This window comes from Vanacampus margaritifer, chromosome 16 (assembly GCF_051991255.1).
Source record: "Vanacampus margaritifer isolate UIUO_Vmar chromosome 16, RoL_Vmar_1.0, whole genome shotgun sequence".
NCBI classification, from domain to species: Eukaryota; Metazoa; Chordata; class Actinopteri; order Syngnathiformes; family Syngnathidae; genus Vanacampus; species Vanacampus margaritifer.
The window spans coordinates 18,393,353-18,418,615 of NC_135447.1; the positions used below are offsets into that span (position 1 = coordinate 18,393,353).

Here is a 25,263-nt window from a genome sequence, read left to right on the forward strand (position 1 = left end):
AATTTACGAAAAACTCTTTTTAATTTAGTTTTGATTACACAATTGATAAAAAAAGAAAGAAAGAACAATGCATTGAAATGCTAAAGCTACACCTGTTATATTTTATATAAAACGTAATGATTCACAACAAAATCAGGTTGAAACAATTGGAAAATTTTAATTGTTTAAGAGGTTTACAAACTTTTGAGCAGCACTGCATATTCAGACAAAAAAAATCATCATTTTATCTACAACTAATTATTTCAGCCACCCGTAGAGTTAAGCCTCTGACAAGATCTCAATAGGCTACTACTACAAAAAAAATTTAAGCACACTGTCATGATTAATAACCAAGAGTGTGACAGATACTCTTAAAAACAAGATTTTATAGCCGGCATGCATGCTGCAAGGGATTACAACAGCCAAATAGATGAAGTTGCCAGTAAAAGACAGAATGATTCACAATTACTTTGTCAGTAGGCTTACCGATTTCACACTTTGTATTAACATGTTGGATGCACTCTGTGACATTCAAACATTCACATGATGTCATGAATAAAATTAGATTTGTAAATTCTGACATATGACAGCAATGTGTAATGCTTCCAATTGTACGTGTGTCTTAGTTTCTCACCTAGTTTTTTAAAAGGAAGAAAATAAACAATGTTATGATGCACAAAATGTACTGTCACATGAGTATGCTTAGTCCGATACCAATACCTGTATGTATGTATGTCTGTATATATATATGTATGTGTATATATATGTATGTATGTATATGTATATATATGTATGTATGTGTATATATGTATATGTATGATGTGATCTGGCAGCCCAATCACATCTTTTACTATGCCCAACTGCACCTAATGATGAGGAAAGACGCATACCAGTGAATCAAGTATGAGGTAACCAAAATGCTTTGTTGAATTGTTTTGGAGGCAGCTGAAAAATATAAAAAGAGATCTTTTGTATAGTAAATTGATTTGTCCTGTTTTATATGCAAACTGGATCCAGTTTGTCATTCACATTTTTTTGTAAATGGTGTAGCAGGATTGTCTGTAACACACTTCTCTTTAGTACTCTAAATTTTGGGTAATGGTTTGATGTGAGAGTTTTCCATGTTATGGAAAATATGCATGATTCTCTAAGATAACTGAAATACTGGTTGCCAAGCTGGGGCCAGCTCTGTTTCCCCAATTGCTGTGAGCATCTTCCACACTGACTGGGCAGGGAATCCTCTACAGCAAACCTCAACTGTGAAGAGCCATGCTTGCTCTTTTCCTTGCAGTCATGCAATAGACCCTAATATTTCGCGCAATTTTCTCTCCAACACTTGCTCACAACCCTCTGCGCATGGTTCACTAATGAGGATGAGCTTATTTGCCTCTTCAGACCACAGTAGGCCTAGCGTATCTAGCCTCAGGGTTGTCTGGATAACAGGGGGAAATGACAGTCCCCATTGCCAAAGTCTACTTTAATTTCCCATGAAGGTAGGTGTCCCTGATCATAAAATGGCCACATAAGGGAGGCTGATACTGTTATCGGCCACTGTCGCGAGCACCGATACCTGAGAAAAAAAGCTGGTATCGGCACTCGCCCATCACTATCTGTTAAAGGATCTTTGTGCAGTTTGTCACTTTTCTACTCATGACTGCCACCTCTGGCCCAAAGCGTATCTGCAGCATCTGTGTCAGGCTCATTCATGGTGCGAGTACGTGCACAATCTTAAAGCGACAGCCACAGTTGACAAACGAAGACATGACTTCGAATGAGGTAAGAAAAACTCCACAACTCCCCTCCCCAAGGAAACTGTGGAGTGTGAGGGTTCGCACACTCTACTATAAAGGGAATATAAAAGCTGATAGGTGCAGTCACGGTAAAACAGTCAAGGCTCTTTGTACTCATTTGGGCTTTGGTGGAGCATGCATGATATAAAAAAAGCTTTAATATTACCTTTTTAAACTGCACAATGCATCTTTAAGGTTTACTGGGAGAAGTCATTCCTTTCACAGACACTATTGTATCCTATACTTTGAGTTTTTACTTTTTGGATAAAGTTCACTGAAAAAAAAAAAAAGCTAAATAAAATGAGAAGTACAAGGGTAAAAATACAAACAGTCCTTTGTCGGCTTACTGACAAGGTCTTGTGAGCTTTATGGAAATCAAAGTGATTTACAAAAAGTATTACTGCAGCATTACATGTAGTACATCAAAAATCATTTGAACTTTGGGGCTGCACCCCCATTCATTTGCAAGCAGATCGAGATGATCTTGTCAGGAACTCTTACCCAACTTCTTTTGTGTGCACTAAGGTTTGATCATTGTGAAAACAAATTGTGTGGGGTGCGGGGAGGGTCGTGGGGGGAAGCGGGTGCTGTGGGCCGGTGGGGTGCCTGGCGGGCCTGCTGTGCCCCGTTCTGCTGCGTTGGGTTGGGGGCGCGGGCCGTGTTGGGGTGGGGGTCGCTCCTGGCTCCTGGGTTTGCTCTCCGGCCGGTGGCCCCCTGGGGCCCGGGGGTTGTGGCTTGGCGCTGCCTTGGCCTGGGGGGCCCTGGGAGGTTGTGCTTGCTCTGTCCTGGCCGGGGTCGACGGCTCCCCTCTTTGGTGGAGGTTTTCATGCATGCCAGATCCACCACACCAGCATCTATCGAAATTCAAACACAACCTGTTTCTTCCTCTGGTCGTTGAATCGGTGGAAGCTGATGTCTGTGGATCTCACTCTGCTTCATCTATCCTTCCTTTCTTTCCTCAGTCTCTCCTTTGGTATCTTGAGGTCTGCCTAATTTGTTGGAATTTAGATGTTTCTGGGGTTGGTGAAAGACTCTGGTTGGTAACCCGGTGGGTAGTAGGTAATGTCTGGTCGGTGCTGGATTTCACTTTCCTTTCTTTTTTTTGATCCTTCCTCGGGTCTCCTGACAACCTCACGACTCTAGCTGGATTCTGAAGTATTCGGTTAAGGTGAACGGTATGGGATTTTTAATAGTTTTTTTATGGGAGAGGCATAGACGTTTTTCACAAAACCCGAAAGTTAAGTGATCGTTGTGCGCATCAACTCTAATGGTACAATGCCGCAGGCAAAAAATAAAAGCCACTGTATCGTCCTGGAATGTTTTTCCCGCGTTTTAAACTTTATTAAAACAGCCTTACCTTTCATTTCATTAGTTTCCCTACGACACGGAAATAAAGTCGATTTGAGCGAAAAAAATTTGGCTGGTGGAAATTGGGTTTCACGAGCCATGTTGGCTGGTCATCAAAATAATTAATTCAGAGCCCTGGTTTTATCTAAACATGATTGTGAACATATCCACCCAGTCATGCATTTCCAATATTGTTTTTGGGGCCACTGGTGACTATGAATGTGTTCGACCTGTTTGGGCAGGTTACACCCTGTTGCCAACCACTCACAAACAGACACAAATTCGGGTTTATGGGCAGTTTAGAGTCTTGAATGAACCTAACCTGTTTTATGAATGTGGGAGGGGATGGCATGCAAACACAACACAAGAATCCAGCTGCTTTGATTCAAACTCAAACGTCTGAACTGTGAGGCAGACATGCTAACCACTCGACAACTGTGCTGGCCTGTGAACATATAGCACCCCAGGCCCTTAAAACAAAGTCCTTTTGGAGATTTCAAGTGCTTCAAGAATTCAAGAGTCTGAAAGTCAGTGAATAAATCTCATACAGTAAAGCTGCCTGTCGAGTTGCAATATTTTTTCTTAATTACTTTAGCAAAATTAGGTTCTAAACAGTATGACATAATATTGACAATTAACCCTATAACACCAAACGTATCTTATAAAATACAAGACATTTTGAGCCCTCCATTTCCTGAGTATAATATTTTTTCCCCATTAAACCCCTGACGTATATGATCTGATGTGTATATGATGTATATCATATGATGTTCTAAACAGTATGACATAATATCGACAATTAACCCTATAACACCAAACGTATCTTATAAAATACAAGACATTTTGAGCCCTCCATTTCCTGAGTATAATATTTTTCCCCCATTAAAACCCTGACGTATATGATCTGATACATGCATTGCACGGATAATCCATTAGAGGGCAGTATCACCCTGTCATGTTTTGGGTTTAGGGTTGTTTTTTGGTTTGGTTTTTCGTGTTGTTTGCTTTTGGTTCCATTGTGGTCTGTTTTGTTGTGTTTTCCTTGTCTCCCTTTGTCTCGTTAAGTCGGATTTTTGTCCAACTGTGCTTGTCTACTTACTCTCCCTCTTGTCAGCAGCCAATCAGTGCCCCCAGCCACGGATGTCTTGTCCAGGTGTCCCTTGTCGTGTAATTAGTTAGTGTGTATTTAGGCCCAGTCCAGACGGAAGCAAAGCCGGCTTTGTTCCTCAAACAAATCACACACAGAAGCATTTCAAGACTTGCGTGTGTCCAAAACGCTGAGGACGTTTAACGGCTGTAATGTATATGAGAAGTCTGGAGTGGCGCTGTAGCGCAGCCACAGAGAGTTAACGGAAAGCGTAGAAGAAGAATCAGCGAAGAAGACGAACACTATTTTTTCTAACTTTATTGCAATCTACATAACAAACATGGCTTTGCGTGTATCAAAACAACATGAAAAAGACGAACACAGGAAAAGTGAAAATGGCGGGTGATTCAAGTACAACATCGCTTGTTGAACGTGGGAATAAAGAAGCAAAATAATTTGCTGCAAAAGCATAAGCAGGTTAAGGAGGCTGTGCAAAACGACACGGCTATCCACCATTGTTGTTGACAGACTGACGGTTTGCGTGTAGTCACGTGAGAATTATAATAATGCGACCATTACGTCATCACTGGAGGAGTATCCTGCATATGGTGTCCAGACGGACGCGTACGGTGTGCGTTTTGAAATCTTTTCACTCTGGAGCCCGGTTTCAAAAGTGATCAGTTTCAAGCTCCGAAACCGCGACATTGTGTGGACGAACTGCCGAAACGGTAAGAAACTTGTGAGGATACATTGAAACAGGCTTTCGTGTGGACGGGGCCTTAGTCCCCTGTTTTTGGTTCAGCTCTTGTTGGTCCGTTGTTTGTTTGTCGCTGATGTTGTCTGTCTCCTTGTCTTGCCTTGTTGTTTTGCCCCACACCTTGCCACGTTTTTGATTAGAACTTTGTTGTTGTTGTTTTTTTTTTTTTTTTACCTGTGCCTTCCTTCCCTGCACTTGGGTCCTCAAGCACACCACTCTATGACACACCCAGCTGAGGGCTTTCCAGGCGACCTTGCAAGATCGCCCCCCAATTGCGAAAGGAGAGACACATATTTATAGTAGGAAATGTTCTTTCTGATTTTTGGAAATACTAATATGTTTGATATGTCTGTTTATAATAATATTTTTTTACAGTTATAAATGTACAAATTTAAAGCATTGTGAACGGATGTATCAAATATGATAAATCAAAAGTCACATGTGGAAGTTGATTTAAAAATAATAATAATGAAAAATGTGTTTGTTCAAAAGGGCCAATAGAATCAGAATTTTCTCTCATAAATTTCATGGTTCAGGCTTTATAGTGTTAAACACATTTAACACCACTTTTGTTGACTTTTTTGTTTAATATTTTGCCCAATATGTTTTTAATTTATCTAAACATATTGGTGAAGTCATAAGTTAAAAAGACCACCTAAACGGACATCAACATTTAACACTACAAATTCATAGGATTACGGTGTGACAATTGATTAAGCGGCTGAGGCAACCACAAACACCTTTTTATTGAAGTGAGAAAATTTCTTGCAATGGCCAAAACATGCATTAACATACCATTGCAAAGCCAAGGTTAGCGAACCCAGAGCTCACTTGCTTATTAGCCCTAACTACCCCTTTGGTAATATATATCTGCGTTTGGCACGCAGACCTCTAATAACAAACGGCTAACAACCAGTCATTATTGGGGCTTGAGCAGGAGATTGACAAATCTTAGTTTCAGTGGCATTGGACAGGCTTGAAAATGGTTATTCCATCACTGGTGAGGTGAGCTGCGTGATAAAATCTCCTGATTTATTTCTGCCGGATGGTAATTACTGGTGTGTTGTCACCTGTCAAAAATGAACGGGCAGGGAGAGTATGAGTCTGTAGTCTGCATGGTCTTTACAACGCTGCAGTAAATCTGAAATGTTTGTAGAGCCATAAATCCATTGCATGTGATAATGGCTGAGCTTTCCTTGTTGGCATGGGCTGAACAGTTTGAGAATAAAAGGTATGCAGAAAGATCAGCAGGGTTATTTGAAAGGTGTGGTAAGTCAAGAGGTGTATGTGACAACTTTACAACTCAGTGGAATGCATCACGGGTTGAACACTAAACAACAACTACAATTATAAACAAATTATAAATTACGGTACCCAGTGAGACTTTGATGGCTATAACAGGATCATACTGATTTTGCTTTGTAATGGATTTGGATACAAATTCTTACTGTTTAGATAAGTCCGATCCAACATTCCATTTCAAAAGTTGGACTCCTTAGACCAACAGTTAATTTAAGGTCTAAGGTTGTAATTGCTTCAAGATTAGTGTCTCAAACTCGCAACACATACAATAAAAAGGAGAGAACAGGAAGTAAGCAATGCTTCTCAATGACTGTCAGATCAGTGTCTGAAGACTGAACACCTTGAGTTACCAGTCAGCTGCTTAATAGTCAGCACCATCACCTTTTGCTGTCCAAAACAATAAGAGGCACTTATACTGTGTACAATTCATGTGGGTGACATTTCAAAAATGTCAATGATGTTGAGAAAAGTTTGTAATTGGCAACTTATTTACATGTTATCGTACAGAGTCATTAAAAGACGATGCTTGTGCTGTAATGATTTGCAAATTAATTTAATAAATGTTATTACATTATATTTTTGAGTAACAGGTTCAAGAAGACCGATCACCTCAGCCAGAAGCAATTGCAGGTTCTAATTGTAAAGTGGCCTTGATTTTTCCCTGACTTTGAAGCTGAGGCTTTGCTCTGCTCTTGTCCTGAGGTGCCCCAAGCCTGATTTATGAGGATGGTTACCAGGGAAGCTCCTCTAATTTACAAGCCCCCTTAAACCTGAGCAGAGAGAGAGAGAGAGATAGAAAGAGAGAGGGAGAGAGAGAGAGAGAGAGATGTACATACATGCATACATAAGAACATTCATGTATAATTGCATGAAAAATCACTTGGATATCATGTTTGCTGAATGAATGATGCCTTTATTGCTTGCAAAAAGGAAGACATTTGAACTAATGAAGTTTAACTCATCAGAAAGTACAAAGGCAGTCAGCCCTTTACACTAGTGGGGTTTCCAACCATCCATTTTTATTAGAATTTTAAAAAAAATGGAAAAATAAAACTGAATGGAAACGATAGAAATTCGAAAAAGAGCCCAAAATTCGAAAAAAAAAGTTTTTATACTTGGAGGGGGTGGATTATGAAGCGTATCAAAAAAAGGAAAATGCAAATTTTGACTAAGGAAACAGGTTTTGCAAATAAATGCTGACAAGACCAGATACACGTTGCACGTTTTGACCAGATACTACGTCACACGTCCGTTTATAGTCCCAAAGCAATGTCGGACGATAAAGTAAGGTATGTTTGGGGGGATAACGAGACATAAATCATTTTGAAATTACAGTACTTAAAGAAGCAAATATTAATGCAGTTTTACATGGAAAACAGCAAAGAAACGCTACGATTTGTTAAGAATTACAGAAGCATACTCATACGACGTCATCGCACGGCGCAGTCGCTTCCTCTTCTTCTTCTTTTAAATTACTAGTGTATCACATCTCTATGGTATATACTGCCAACTACAGCGGTGGAGTCCACTCTCAATATTTGCAAAAGCAGATCAGATGGAAAAGGGCATAAGTCGCATGTTCGTTTTGCGCATTTTCAGTAAATTCGCTTAAATATTTCGAAACAATTGGATGGAAACCTGACTAATGTATCACATACTTTATTTGAGTTTTTTTTTTATAATATTCACTGCATAAAAAATTCCAAGCAATTGGATAGAAATCCCACTAATAATGCAAACTGAAATCTGGAGTGATTTCCAAATTCATGTTTATGTTTTGTTTTGTATGCTGAGACACAAGTGTTGAAACTTGTAAGGGATGTGAGGGAGAGTCAGAGAAGGAGGAGGTGACAGTGCAATTTGGCTGGAGGGTACTCATAAACCCAGAGAGAGAGAGAGAGAGTGCACCATTCCTTACAGGTGACTGTACCATGTGACTTCTAGATCTTTAAAAGCAAGCCAACCAGTCCCGTTGAAGTACAACTAATCACAAGGCACTAGAGAAGTCAGGGGAAGAGTGTACAAGGGCTGTCGGCACATCAGCATACACCGACAGCCCCGCGATCTGCGGCTGTAGCCCGGCTTCCAGATTTTTCATATTTTTTATCCTATCAACTTGTGTCCACTTCAATGACACAATGAGCTGCAGCAGCATTGCAGAGTCTGAGTTTTCAGAAGAAGAGTTGGACCTTAGTGCACTTGATCAATCCAAAGACGAAGGAAGTCCTAAGACCTCATTTCAAGACAGCCAGAGCTCAACGAGCAGCCTAAGCAACCTAGAGGAGGGCCAAACCAAAAAGCGGAATAGACCAGTCCGCTCCAAAGCTCGACGGGTGGCAGCAAACGTCCGTGAGAGAAAACGCATCATGGACTACAACCAGGCCTTCAATGCTCTACGAGTTGCTTTGAATCATGACCTCAGTGGCAAACGACTCTCAAAGATCGCCACGCTGCAAAGGGCCATCAATCGCATCTCTGCTCTGTCTGTCTTCCTGAGCACGAACGTTCCCAGCAAGCCTTGCACCCATCGGGAGTGCAACAGGTCACTGTTGAGGTCGGCGGCGATGGCAGCATCTCGACTTGAGCCGACCAGGGCTACGATCCCTCGTCTGGAACATCAGAGTTACGCTCCTTGGCATTCGTCCATCTCCCACCAGATGCAGTCGCAAGAGGGCCCTCACATGCACAGGCTGGCTGTTGAGCCACACGTCTACATGGATAACGGAGTGTTGTCATGTCCCCCTTCACCGCACTACCCTTGTCACCCTACGGAGGCAAAGATTTACGCCGGACATGGCCACTGTAGTAGCCCTCATGAGCATGCGCCGAGCCCACTGCTATACTCTCAAGTGGGTGAGGGGTTGGGGCATCAGCCCGGAATGTGGGGATCCTGCACTCAAGGGTACATAGACGCTTTTGTGGAGCCGTCTCCAGCATTAGAACATCCCTGGCAGATGAACTATTTACAAGAGCATGAGCACGACCTTTCTACAGGCTCAGACGTAATGTAACAGGAAACCTGGAGCTCTGACTGCTGTGAACACCACTGGACAGTTGAATGATCTCAGAGAAAGAGTTTAGTCATTCGTTTGCTTCTGCTGATTAAATCAACTCAGTATTACAATTCACTCTAGGCAAATATAATTATGCACAATGATCATCTGCAGAATACATATTTCAAAACACAGGTGTCAAACTCAAGGCCCGGGGGCCAGACCTGACACGCGAAAGCAAATTATGTGTGTCAACTTCCATGATCCTTGCTAAAATCTGTACTAAAATTTCAAATTCTCATGTGTAATAATACATAATAACATGGAGATTTTGCACAAAAAAGTTATCAATTTTACAATACAATAATTGAACAAACTATTCCTTGAATTCTGATTTCAAACTATCCCATCATATATAATCTATGCATCCATCCATTTTGAGAACTGCTTATTCCTCACAAGGGTCGCAGGGGTGGCGGCGCCTATCCCAGCTGTCTTCAGGCAGTAGGCGGGGTAGACCCTGAATTGGTTGCCAGCCAACAGCAGCCAGGTCACACAAAGACGAACAACCAGTCACACTTACAAACACAGACTCATCAATTAACCTACCATGCATGTTTTTTTGGAATGTGGGAGGAAACCGGAGTGCCCGGAGAAAACTCAAACATGCACGGTGAGAACATGCAAAATCCACCCAAGAAGGCTGGAGCCTGGAATCAAACTCACAACCTTTGTACTGCGAGGATGTGCTAACCAGTCATTCGCAGTGCTGCCTAACTTCAAACTAGTGATCCATCAATTTAATAATACAATGTGTAAACATTTATTTGGTTTCATCGTCTGAATGGTCCTGTGAGGGAAAGCGTTACTACAAATTGGCTTGTGACAAAAAAGAATGCTTCACTCAATCACACAAAATGGTGTCATTGTTTATCACATCACAATACAAAAATCTGAATTTTGCAAATATCTATTGCATAATTCATTATGTATTAAAGAACTGCACAACTACTTATTTTATATGACAAGAGAATCTCTACACATTACTCAACCTTTAATATATATATATATATATATATATACACACACATACACTCTTTTGGCATAAACGCTGTGATTGTCTATATATCGTTTGTACATTTGTCATTTTATAAACTTACAAATTAAATGTTCAAATGATATGATTTTTGTCACAATTTCTATGATTTGGTTCTCATGCACTTCTACGTGTGCAAGCAATGGGTGTGAGTTTGTGTGCTTGTTGTTAAATTATATTCTAAGGCATGGGTGGCCAAGTTCGGTCCTCGAGAGCCCCTATCCTGCCTGTTTTCCATTTCTCCCTCCTTCAGCGCAGCTGAATTTAATGATCAGCTCATCAGCACGCTTTGCAGAAGCCTGATAACCATCCTGATCATGAATCAGGTGTGTTAGTGGAGAGAAACATGTAAAACAGGCTGAATAATGGCTCTCGAGGACCGAAGTTGGCCATCCCTCTCCTAAGGTCACCAGCCTCTACTCTCTGCCTGCAATGACAGAGGCCCTTCACTCATTTGAAAAATGTCCTTGTAAGTCCATTCTTGTCATTTCTCTTGACAAAAGTCAAAGAACTATCAACACATGGTACGATTATTGCATGGGTCAGCATACAATACAACACGATTTCTGTGTGTCTGAATGTGTACCAATTTAAGTTAAATCAACTCTTGCTGTGATCATCTGTTATTGCAAATTAAAAGAAACAAATTACAACAGCATTTTCTCCTCCCAGCTCTACTTGGTTATGTTAGTCAACAATAACTTTCCCTCCCCTGCCAAGTAGCATGCCATTAAAAACAGCTTTAATATCATACTCTTGGAGGAAGTTCACAGACAGATTTATGTGGGTTCAGGAAGGAACACTGCCCCGTCATCAGTGCTGTGAAATCCCCTGTCGGCGCTGCACTGGCCCGCAGGTACAAGGAATGTAATTTTTTTTTTTTTAAAACAACATAAAGCACTCCCAAAAAGGGCCTTAGAGACAAGGGTGAAACGAGGTGGCCTCGGGCTCCAGCAAGCTTGGTGGTTCCTACAGGCTGAAAAGGAAAGGGAATTTTGGATGATATAAACAGAGAGAAGGACTGAATAAGAAAGGGGAGGTGAGTGACTTCAGTTTTTGCCTATTGTGCAGCAAACGTAAATCAATGGAAAGCCTTGAGTCACCAGTGCGAGACGATGGGAAGTGACAGCCCTCAATGACAGCATGTCTTGTTCCAGTCCTTTTTTGGCACATAGAACCCCGCTCACTGCAGGCTGCACTGCCTGTTATATAAGTAATAAAACAAATTCCATTAAATATAGGTTGAAAAGTATGCTATCCATCATTAAAACTTTAATTGATATTCCCAACATTCATTTAGAACCGACATAGCAGGATTATTAACACTTCTTTTATGCCTCACCCAGTATGTTAAAGACAATTTATCAAATCTTAATTTAAGTGGTGCTTCCTCAGCTTCCACCAACATAGTGCTCAGGTATATCACTACTGCCACAGTTCTCAAAAATTCTAGAAAATTCTAGAAAAATATTTTGATATAGACTGGACAATTTTATTAAAAAACATAAGCTTTTAAGTGAAAATCAATATGGGTTTAGAAAAAAACGGACCACCTCAATGGCAGTCATGGAACTCGTAGAAGCAATATTTACTAACATAGATAATGTCAGGGGGGCTATGTTTGGTGGAGGACCCAGTCGCAGGGAAGCAGGGAAAGGAGGCGAAGATGAAGCACAAAAAGGGACTTTAATTTCTACAAAACAAAAAGCGAACTCCAAATTGCAAGGTAAAACGAAACATGGTGAGGTTGGACAACAAGGCAAAAACTGGCAGCATGACATGAGGAAAAGACAATGAACCAACACAGACAGAGGGGAGACAGGAGACAAAATACACAGACGCTAATGACACAACAAGACAGGGCAGGATTACACTTAACAAGGCCAAGGGAGACACACAAGGAAAAACAGAACCCAAACATGACAGATAATGAAAAATTTACTGTTGGAAAAAAAGCATTTGATACTACAGATCATTCTATACTAATGAATAAATTAGAAAGATATGGCATAAGAGGTTTGGCATATAAATGAATGAAAAGTTATTTGGATAATAGATATCAGTACTTACAGTTTAACAATATACAATCAAAACACTTAAAGATTACTCATGGAGTCCCCTAAGGGTCTGTGCTAGGCCCCAAATTATTTATATTGTATAGAAATGATATCTGTTTTGTCTCAAAATATTTGAAAGTGTCTTATTCGCCGATGACACAATTCTACTGTTCAGGAGAGAACCTGAAGCGGCTTCTGAATTGAACACATTCAAAAATTGGTTTGATTTAAACAAATGATCACTACACTTAAACAAAACCAAGTTTATAGTTTTTGGTACTAGACAAACCACACAACAGGTCAAAAATTATGGTAAATTCAATTGAAATAGAAAGAGTGTATGAAAATAAATTTCTTGGAGTAGTCATTGATGAAAAATTATGTTGGAAGTCACACATAGATAATGTCAAAAGGAAAATGTCAAAAATTATGGGGATACTCTCTAAAACTAAGGATGTCCTGAATAAGAAATCATTATACATATTATATTGTTCATTATTATTAACATATCGGACCTATTGTGTGGAAATCTTGGGAAACACATATAAAACAAATACAGATCCTGTTTTTAAACTACAAAAAGGAGCCATAAGAATTATAAATCGCTCAAAATATACAGAGCCAACTCATCCTCTATTTATTAAATCAAATACAATGAAATTTTATGACTTAGTTGAAATTAAAATAGCACAAATAATGTATAAAGTACACAATAATCTACTCTGCCACAGTACTCAGAAGCTGTTTGAAATTAGAGAGAGTCCTTATAACACAAGTGTCTACAAAAAAATTAAAACAAGAACAAATATTAAGCAAAGGTGTGTTTCTGTAAAAGGTGTGAATTTGTGGAATGATTTTGGAACAGACCAGAAAAGATGTCAGTCACTTGCTGAATTTAAAAAATGGTTTAAAAGCAAAGTTTAAAAAAATTACTTACATCAGTCATGAGCTGTTAAAAATGTAACATGCTGTAATTTCTTTGGATGTATCGGTATGAGTGTAATGAAAATTGTATATGTGAGTATGAGGATATGATTTATAAATGTATTATTGTATATGTCTAATGAATTGGCAAATGTGCGTATGTCAAAGTGCACTTGTTTATATGATTAGGTTCATACATTTCCTTTTGTTGAAATATATTAACTTATTATTTTATTAACATAAAACGAATAAGGGGTAGTACTAGATACGTTTTTAACTTCCTCCTACCCCTTTTGAACATATCAACTCTTTTCTTTCTTCCTATTCTTGTTTTTTTTTTTACTACAATTTTTATTTTAGACTTGTAATGTATTTTCTTTGTGTTTATATGTTCAATAAAGAACCCCCCCCCCCCCCCCAAAAAAAGTTGAAGTACGGAAACATCTAAAACCTGCAGGACTCCGTCCCTCGAGGACAAGGATTGGGGAAGCCTGCCCTAAAGCAATCCTCGAGGTACGTTAAGCTAAGGCACAAAAGATGGCTCACAGGAAGTGGGTCGGCAAGCACTAAAGATGGAGATGCATGGTGGAAGAATTTAAACTTATTTTGAGCAGCCTTATGCTTAAACCCACCAGTGGACGTTCCATATAATCCAAATCCTTTTATTCATTTTTTCCTTTCTGACACATTATTATAGGTTACATCGATCACATAATATCATTTGCAACACTGACATCCGAAAGAAGGGCTGACGGGTAAGAGCCATGGCTTATTTGGAGCATGACTTTTCCCATTTACACATCGGGAGGTCATATTATTCTCAAGTAGAACTCTTAATTGAGAATTTTTTTGGTGGCTACTCTACCCACCGGTGAGTTTGCTGAAAATATTCTTGCAGGTTCATCTAATCATGCAAGGAGGCTTGTGAGTCACCTGAGAAGTTACCTCATCTCTCCAGAAAATTAATGGAGTGTGTCACTGACCCATCTTGTTCTCAGACAGATCCACCTCTTCAACACCTTTGACTGCCAAAATGATGGAAAAGAAAAGAAGCTAACATGAGAGAAATGATACAGACAAGCCCGTGCTTGCGTGATAGTGGGAATGAGTCAGGCTCCAGAGTGACGATGCATGTTGCTATTGTACACACTCCATGCTCATATATCTCATATACACACATGCACTATGACATCACCAGTTACTGTAAATGCCCCAGAGTATCTACCTATTATACAGGTAAAGGAGACCTTTCTAATAGTGTTTTTCCTTTTTTTTTGTCCTTGCTAGTAGTTAGTACTGATACTAAACACTAGATGGAGATATTGGACAACAAGAATTCAGTTGGCTTAACTATTTTTTTTTTTAAAAAAGAGAGAAGAGAACGATTTCTTTAAAATGCAGATACCTTCAAGGTCAAGTCAGTTTTATATATATAGCCCCAATTCACAACATAAATTATCTCAAGACACTTTCCATAAGAATACGCTCCTCACACTTGTAAGAAAACCAACTGACCCACATAAGCAAGCACGTAGACAATGCTATGCGATGGAGAGAGAGAGGGAGACAAAGAGGGAGAGAGACACACAGAGACAGGGTGTGGGGGCCAGGTCCACTCCTCGGGATGTTTTTTGTTACCTCTTTTGACTATGATTTTTGTTATCTCATATGTTGGGCCATCACAAGTTGATAGGGACCACCCCCAACTCAGGGCCGTTTGGTCACAGGGGCCAAAAAACACCCCTTTGGGGAAAAACTTCTGACGACATTGTGTAATTGCAAATGTCAAGGTACAACAACTGCATAAATGGTCAGAAAACTCTAAAATTTTGCATGGTGTATCCTAATACATGGGAGAACTAGCAGGAACATAATCATGGGCTTCCTGTATTTCAATTCTCAAATATCATCCTCAACATACCCTAAAAGATCAAACAATGTATCTTTGCCTGACAAATTACCATAAAAAGCGATCCATTTCAAACATTTTTTATACATCTCACTGGCTCAAATGTTTATTAAAAACATCCCACATTTGTAACCTTCAATTTAAGTCCAAGATGAGCTTTCTATCTGAAGTATTAGAGGAGTTATGACCAAAATACTCCACTGTACCCTAAATCGGGGGGAAAACCCCCTGAAAATTCCAGAATTACCATTCCAAATGTGATTAAGGTATTTTTCTGAATCTAAATAAAATCTTAAACAATATTTGAAATATGGCTTATGTAGTACTATACTATCTAAAGTGAATGACATAAAAGGGAATAATGTTATGCCCTCAGGTGGACCAGGGTATCAAGGCGCAACATTAAACATGATCACTCAAAATCCAGGAACCAAATAGGAGATTTAGAAAAGAACAAGATTCTGACAAGGAATAAAAATGACTTGTAAAGTTCCGGTTCTTTTATCTTGAATGCTTGTTATACTAATAATACCAACCAGGAGACTACATATTCTCAGTTGAACTATTTACTGGATGCCAGAAAGATCAAGTGCACAGCTGTGGAGCCTTACCTGCTGAATGCGGAAGAAGGTCAGCTCTATTCAAAATGGTCTCTACTCTTATACTGTCTTGGCTGCCCACCGACACGGGGGAGGGCGCAGCCGAGCCCATGTGAAAATGTGTGACCTGATGGTTGTAACTGGTTTCAACTGGATAAGTGCGCCAGAGTGCAGATAGATAAAAAGTTACGAAGCCAGGACAAGACACAGAGACACAACGGCTCAAATCACCTATCTACTCATTAAGAGGCCTAATCTAACAGACTTGTGAACATTTCTTACCAATAGATTAATATTCTGTGTAGCCAAATTGAGACCTTAGAGTGCATCTTAATCATAAAATTGAGCTATGATACAATATAACTGGATTTTAATCATCCTCCTCTTGCTGATCATTATCTATATTTGTATGGATTTCATCAGATGTCAGTGCTAAATCATCCTCATCTGTTTCCTCAAGACATCAACAAGGGCTTTGGGGATGACCTCAAACCAAAGTGGTTTTAACTTGCCAGTCTCTGTGTTCATGTGAAATCCATGGTCGAGAGGGAATGTATCTCTGGATCTCTGGGTAGTGCTCATGAGCCCTCTTCCAGACACATATGGTGCCTTGCAAAAGTATTCACCCCCTTGAGTTTTTCAACATTTTGGCATGGTACAACCACAAACAAATATATTTCACTGGAATTTTATGTAGCGATTATTTGGGTTGCCATAATGGCGAATGAGAAATTTAGACGGTACTGAGGGGAGTTGTAATTTCCTCAGCAACCTCTGGGGGCACCACGTTGACTTTGCCTGTTTGTAGGAGCAAATTAAACGATAAAAATCCTATTATGAAGTATTTATAATCTGAATTTGCTACTATAGTTAATTATGGAGTTCTTTGCTTTAATAAAATAATTACTAATCCCCTCAGAAAACACAAATGATTTGGCAGAAATTTAATCTCTAGACAACGAATTTATTTAGTAAACACACACATATATATCAGACACAGCCTAACCTATTAATGAAACGGAATTAAAATGCAATCAAAGATAAAACGTGGGGGGCTGGGGTGTGATTAGTCAAGCAGTCCCGCCTCTTCCATGCGTTTGAAGCAGACTTGGTCAAATGAGGCCAAGCTTTTGGGATAGCATTTGATACTTTTTTTTAATCAGAATTGACAAGCCAGATGCTTCATTTATCATTCTGAACACATTTCAAACATTACCACGATCATAAAGTTATTGAGTCCGCTTAGCTTACTAATAAGCTAAACTTAGATGGCTGCAGAAGTTACACACATCATTAATTTAAGATAGACATACAGGTTGTGTACAAAGATAAAAAACAGAAGTCAGTCAAAATTGAGGGTGACGGACAATATTTGTTATATTGTTTATGTGAAAGTTAAACACAAAGTAGCACACATCCTTGAAGTGAAACAAAGTGTATATCTTATTTCAAATTTGTTTTACAACCCCCCCCCTGAAAAGTAGGGTGTGCAAAAGTGTTCGTCCCTCCTGAATTAATAATTTATCGAACCACCTTTTGCTGCAATTACAGCTTCAAGTCTTTTTGCGTACGTCTCGATCAGTTTTGCACATCTGTAGGCTTAAATGTTTGCCCATTCCTCCTTGCAAAACATCTCCAGCTCAGCTAGGTTAGATGGTGAGTGTTTGTGAACCGCAATTTTGAGATCTCTCCACAGATTTTCAGTTGGATTTTGAGCAGGACTTTGACTGGGCCACTCTAGCACATTGATGCCTTTTTCTTTTTTTTTACCATCCCATGCTTCGGGTCATTGTCTTGCTGCAAGGTGAGCTTTTGTCCTAGTCTCAGGTCTATTGCAGACCCGAACAGGTTCTCTTCCAAATTCGCCCAGTATTTGGCACTAACCATCTTCCCTTCTACTTACACTATCGTCCCTGCAGAAGAAAAGCACCACCAGAGCATGATGCTCCCACCACCAAGTGAAACATGATGAGCAGTGTTGTTCTTACACCAAACAGTGTTTGAAATGTAGGCCAAAAAGTTCAATTTGGTCTCATCTGACCAGAGTACCTTCTTCCACTTGTCAGTGGTGTCGTCTGCATGGCTCCTGCCAAACTGCAGACGTGACTTCTTGTGGCTGGCTTTTAGAAATGGATTTCTTCTTGCCACCCTTTTATACAGGCCAGATTTGTGCAGTTTTCGACTGATGGTTGTTCTATGGACAGATTCTCCTACCTCTGTTGTTGATCTTTGCAGTTCATTTAGGGCAGAGGTGGGCAAACTCGGTCCTCGAGGGCCGGAGTCCTGCAAGTTTTGGAGGTCTCCCTCTTCCAACACAAGCTCATTCCAATCAACAGGATAGTTATCAGGCTTATGCAGAGCTTGCTGATGAGGTGATCATATATCAGCTGTGTTGGAGAAGAGAAACATCCAAAACCTGCAGGATCCCGGCCCTCGAGGACTGAGTTTGCCCACCCCTGATTTAGAGTGATCAAAGGCCTCTTAGATATTTCTCTGAGTGCCCTCCTTCTTCGGTCGGAAACTTTGGAGGGATGGCCTTGTCTTGGTAGATTTGTGGTTGTTTGGTACTCCATTCACCTATGGATGATTGATTGAACAGTACTCTGTGATGTTCAAAGCTTTTGAAATCATTTTGTATCCTTCTCTTGCTTTAAATCTATCCAAAACATTGATCCGGACCAGCCGGGTGTGTTCTTTAGTCTTCGTAATGCTGACTAAAGATTAAGGTTGTGGCTCACAAATGCTCCCCATCTAACCTAGTTGAGCTGTAGCTGTTTTGCAAGGAGGAATAGGCAAACATTTCAGCCTCCCGATGTGCAAAACTGGATAGAGAGTAGAGACATACCCCAAGACCTGAAGCTGTAATTGCAGCAAAAGTATTAAGTCAGTGGGGGCTGAATACTTTTACACCCCTTACTTTTGAGTTTTTAGTTATAAAACAAGTTTGAAATGTGATAGACACTTTGTTTCACTTCAAGATGCTTTGCTACTTCGTGTTTAACTTTCACATAAAATTTCCCCAAAATATATTTGTGTTTGTTGTCGTACCGTGCCAAAATGTTGAAAAACTCAAGGGGGTTGAATACTTGTTGTACCTTAAAGTTGACTCTTCTTATATACTGGAAGAGGACCCTCTTGCAAGGTGGGAAGGTGGAGAGTTCAACAGAGAGACCCTTCCAGCACCTTCCAGCACATAAAACGAGTCATCTTCCTGGTATGTGTCTGTAAGAAGGCTCATGAGCACTACCCAGAGAGCCCATCCCCTCTCAACCATGGATTTCACATGAACACAAGGCAAGTTAGAACCACTATGGTTTGAAGGTGACCTCATCCCCAAAGCCACAGTTGTCTGATCCTCAAGGGCGTGAGTCCTGAATGTTTTCGAGGTTTCTCTACTCACCTGATTCAATGATCAGGATCATTATCAATCTCCTGCAGAGCTTGCTGATGATCTTAAATATGAATCAGCTGTGTTGAAATTGGGAAACCTCTAAAACAGAGGTGGGCAATCTTGGTCCTCGAGGGCCGGAGTCCTGCAGGTTTTGGAGGTTTCTCACTTCCAACACAAGCTGATTCCAATCAGCAGGATCGTTATCAGGCTTATGCAGAGCTTGCTGATGAGCTGATCATATATCAGATGTGTTGGAGAAGGGCAACATGCAAAACCTGCAGGACTCCGGCCCTCGATGCCCACCTCTGCTCTAAAACATGAAGGACTCTGATAGCCTAGATAGACTGGACTTTGACATCTCTGCCCAAAGCCTTTGTTGATGTCTTGGCAGAAGAGGAAACAGATGAGGATGATTTAGCATCTGATGAAATCCATACAAATATGGCTGATGATCAGGAAGAGGGAGAAGACAATGATTAAAATCCAGTTATATTTTATCATGGTTCAATTTTATGGTTAAGCTGCACTCTATTATTTCTCCATTTGGCTACACAGAATGTTAATCTATTTTTATTCCTTGATCTTGTTCTTTTCTAAATCTATTTGGTTCCCGGATTTTGTGTGATGATGTGCAATGTTGCGCCTTGATACCCCCACCTGGGGACATAACATTGTTCACTTTTTGTGTAATTCACTTCAGATAGTATAATACTACATAACCCATATTTCAAATATTGTTTAAGATTTTATTTAGATGCAGAAAAATAACTTAATCCCATTTGGAATGGTAATTCAGGATTACACATCCCCCCAGAGTGAGTGTCTGCCTTCATGAGATTAATACATTTCATAAGAAACCACAATCTTTTTAACATATAATGGTGCCTGACCGTTTATTGCTTTATGGGTGAACATAATAAAGGGTAGGCAAAAATAAGCATGAGCTTCTCTGCCTATGCGTTTTCAGTCTGTATGTGTTTTCCTTTCAATGACGGACCTGTGTGTGGTATTTTCTTTTTCTTTTATGACTGATCGAAATAAAATGTACCTGTTCATTCATTCACTAATGTTAAATCAAAATATACATTTTATAGGAAGCCATTTCAGCAAACTAGCTAGGCAAAAGATGATCTCTTCTACCGGTTCAAGTCAGACCACAGCATATTGGACCAGTTGGAGGGACTTTACTGTATATGTCCATAATATCCAGGAGAGCAAGTTTGACACTTCAACAGATAAATTATAAAGCATGGTAAGGCAGATTCATTTAATTCAATTTTTCAGTCCAAAAAACTTTCCGCTATTTTGAACTGTAGGATACCTTTATCTCCAAACTTGTGTTTGCTAGGTGACCTAACAACAACTGACTTACCACATAAACAATTTCAATCTACACTTGTAGCCCTTACTATCGCTAAAAAAACAATTCTTGTTAACTGGAAAAATAAACAAACTCTGAATATCGACCAATGGTCTAACGTCCTTATAAATCACATTTTAATGGAAAAAATATCTGCCTCAAATAAAAACCAAATATCAAAATTTATAGAAACATGGTCTACGTATATAGAATTTTTTAACCTAATTCTGGTTACTTAATTCTGTCTGTTAGCGAGAGCCACTACATCGTGATAACTTACATTGATGTTTCTGCATTTGGCAATTTATTATTATATTATATTATTAGTATGGGATTTTTTTTTTAATGGGCTTTAGGTGAACTGATGAATACACACACGCACACACGCACGCACATGCTCACCCACATACAAAAAAAAAAATATATATATATATATATATATATATATATGTGTGTGTATATGTATATATATGTATATATATTTAAAGAAGAAAAAAAAAGAGAAATTTTTTTAAAAAAAGGAGAGCAATGATGATGTCAAATCGAATGAACAATACTGAGCTCTCCTGAAAAAAATAAAATAAATAATAATAATAATTCAATTTTTCAATTCAATTGATCAATCAAAAAATGTATTTCATTCTTTAAAATAAAAATAAATTAAAGGGGGCAGAAAGAAGAAAAACACACCCAAAGAATAAAAGAAAAAGGGGTAAACACAAAGTAAATAACAGCAAACAGTCAAGGCGCTTTCTGAATAACAGTTAAACAAAAATAATTAAATAGAATGACCTTGTACTAATTATTAATTAGATTTCATGATGGGCTTTATACATTATTTTACATAGAACAAAATATACATAAGGCACTCAATGCATTTTACCCACATTAAGACACAACATCTTAAAGTATTACAACAGCTAATGACAAAGCAGCAACAAAAGTAGAGAAAATAAACGTGTTCGAATAAATGTACATAAGTTATAACGCCAAAGAAAGACACGTCTGCACAATGACTCATATCCGTGATGGTTTCTGCTGTGTTTCCCCCCAACCTTTAGAGCAGCAACAACTGTGTAACCAGGGACCGCCCTAAAAGTAATAAAAAGAGAGAGCTCGACAGAGTGTGTTTCAGAGTGGTAGGGGATTGTAGCTTTGCACATCTCTGTCCATTCTCCTCGCAAAAGTCTCTTAATAGACAAGGAAGGAAGACAAATGTTCTAGGTTGACTGAACTTGACTAAAAGTATCTTACCAAGATTACAAAAAGAACGTAAATTGACAACAAAATACTTCAAAACATTGAAAAGGTAAAGAAATACAAATAAGTTTCTTAGTAAAGAAATCGTACCGTGCTGACACCCACCTTTTACGACCATGCTGGGACTGGCCAAGCATACTATTCCTGCATGCTATAGTGCTCAAACTGGCCAAACCCTCCAGGGGTCCATTTCACAAAGCATGTTCAACAAACAAAGAGACTAACCCTGAACAGCGAGTTGACCATGCCCCGAGGTAGGAAACTCTGCGTTTTCTGTTCCAGGACAGCTAATTTGAGGTAGTTATATCAACGCAGCGTTGTTTCACTTGGCGTTGCCACTACACTAAAAAGTCCACATCAATGGAGCCCGATTTGTCGAGTGAACAGCTTATATAAAAGTGTAAATTTATTGTCCCCTCAAAATACAGCAATTAACTCATTCACCCCCAGCCACTTTCACCTACGCTCCTGTGTTTTACTGGATTTTGCAAGGCCCACAGAATATTCTGTTCTATTGCTATAAAAACATGGAACCCACCAAAAGAAACATTAGAGTATCTTCTTTCATCGGGATTTTTTAAAAATTGTTTCTGTTTCCATTTTGCAGCAATTAGCATTAGAATATAGCAAAGTTTAATCATTATTCACAAACCTGTTGAAAACAATGGCAAAAAGAGCTTGTTGCAACATGGTCCTGGCTGATCTCTTATACTTATACTTTTTTGTAATAACTACCATTGCTTTAAGTGACCTCTTCGTGTCATAAGCTGTATCAAAGCCTTCTGTATGCTCTAGCATTAAAAAAAAAACATTTAAAAATGTATAAATACGTTTTTGGGAGTGAAGGATAAAGTATTTTAAAAAACGTATTTACTGTATACGTTTTGGGGTTTGAATGAGTTAATAGGTAAACCCTGGCAACAAAAGTAAGCACACCTCTAAGAGAAAATGCCCAAAGTGAGAATATTTTGTGTGGCCACCATTATTCTACAGTACTGCTTTGGGGATGGAGTTGAGTTGCCATTGGAATCCTCTTTCACTCCTCCATGATGACATCACGAAGCTGGCAAATATTCAAGCCCTTATGCCTCACCTTCCCTTTGAGGATGCCACAGAGATTTTTTAATAGGATTTAGGTCTGGAGAAATCCTTGACCAGTCCTTTACCTTTACCCTCAGCCTCTTTGGCAAAGCAATGGACATCTTGAAGGTGTGTTTGGGGTCCCTATCATGTTGGAAAAGTGCCCTGTGGCCCAGTTTCCAGAGGAAGGAGATCATGCTCTGCTTCAGTATGTCACAGTACATGTTGGCATTCATGGTTTCCCAATTCCGGCAGCACTCATGCAGCCCCAGATCATCACATTCCCATCACTATGCTAGACTGTAAGCAAGACACACTTGTTTTTGTATTCTCAGTCCTCACCTGGTTGGCCACACACACTTGACACCATCTGAACCAAATCTTGGTCTCATCAAACCACAGGACATGGTTCCAGTAATCCATAGCTTCAGCAAACTTTTTGTGGGCTTTCCTTTGAATCATCTTACGAAGGGAATTCTTCCTGAAGCTCTGGTGAGGAAAAGGGATTAACTGCTCAATTTGGGCATTTTCACTTAGTAGTGTACTTAATTTAGTTGCCAGGGATTTAGCTATTAATGAATGCCTGTATTTTTTTTGTTATTTTGAGGGAGCGATACATTTACACAGTTATATAATCTGTAAGCAGACTACTTTTTATTGTGTAATTTCTTCAGTGCTGTCCCATGAAAACATATAATTAAATATCTGCAGAAATTTGAGGGGTGTTCTCACTTTTGTGAGATACCGTATGTTTGGAATCGTAGAAGATTTAATTGTATTGTATGGGCATTTGTCCAATTACAGTACAAGTATATGAACCATTTCACTGAAAGTGATTTTTTCTTACTTCCAATTAGGCCACTTTAAGTTAAATTCACTGTCAAGCTGGGTAGCACCTCAACTGTAACACCTTAAGTAATCACAGAGCAACAGCTGCGCGATGGAGGATCCTTCCGTCGAGAAAACCTTCGAAAAAGAGGAAAAATTATTCACTAATGCCACTACGGACGTTTCGGTCAGTATGCTGGAGTCCATAAATAAAAAATTAGATGTCCTCTCCCTAATCAGCGAGGACGTCAAAGAATTAAGGGTAAGCTTGGAATTCATCAGCCAACAGGTAAGTGACCTCCAACGGGATAATGCCGAGTTACGCTCTTCACTCGCGGCTGTTTCAGCCGAGTTGGAAACCGTTAAAAAGGAGAATAAAACACTAAAAGAAACTGTTCTGGATGTTCAATCCTGTAGTATGCGGGATAATTTAATATTCTCAGGTATATCCGAGAATACCTCTGACAATCCAGAGGTTGAGATAAAAAAAATTATGACGACGTCGTTAAAAATTCCTCAGGAGACGGTAAATAACATCTCTTTTCACCGGGTACATCGGCTTGGAGCCCGTAGGGGCAACAGACCCCGTCCTATTATCGCCAAGTTTGAGCATTTTAAACAGAAATAATTCGTTAAAAGTAAAGGACGGGAGCTTAAAGGGACCTCATTTGGAATGAATGACCAATTCCCGAGAGAGATTAATGAGCGGCGAAAGGTACTGTTTCCTAAAATGAAACAAAATAGGCAGGAGGGTAAACGGACTACGATGGTCGTCGATAAGCTATACATCGATGGCCAACTATTCCGGAACCCCAACTCCACTCCCTGGCTGTTCTAAATGGCATTGGTGGAACTAAACTTTGTTTGATTATTAGATGTATACATATACTGTATATGTGGTTATAAAACCTAAAATATGAATACTCATTATGTTTAGGCTATATTATAAATATATTATTAATACATAACTATATCTAAAGTATATTTAAACAAAAAATCTCGCTTAGGTTACCAGTTACTGGTGTATTTTTATGTTTAATCCCCCGCTAACTTCCTTCACTTTCACCTCCCTACCCGTTTTTTTCACTGTTATATTTACTTACACGTCACCTCATATTTTACACAAATTACATAAATCACCTAACCACTTTGATTCTATCCTATAACATGCCAATATTGACAAATGGCCTATACAGATATATACACAGGACTGAGTCTATATTGTTTGTATGCATAAATTAGTTCTGGTTTCCTGGAATGTTTGTGGCGCTCGTTCACAGGCAAAAAGAATAAAAACTTTAGACCATCTCTTAAAATTAAAAGCAGATATTTGCCTCCTACAAGAAACCCACCTACAAAAATCTGAAGAAAAATTACTTATTGATAAGAATTTTAGCCAAGCGTACTCTGCCCCTTATAACAGTAGACAAAGAGGAGTCTGTATACTCATACATAAGAATTTACTCTTTACTCTAAATAATACAATAACAGACCCAGAGGGCCT

General features: G+C 39.3%; 1 protein-coding gene across 1 annotated transcript; it reads left to right on the forward strand.

The window, feature by feature from the left end:
- Positions 1–8,400: 8,400 nt before the first annotated feature.
- On the forward strand, positions 8,401–9,273 carry bhlha9 (basic helix-loop-helix family, member a9). The gene has a single exon (XM_077547247.1). The coding sequence runs from the start codon at positions 8,401–8,403 to the stop codon at positions 9,271–9,273; it is 873 nt and encodes a 290-aa protein (XP_077403373.1).
- The last annotated feature ends 15,990 nt before the right edge of the window (positions 9,274–25,263 follow it).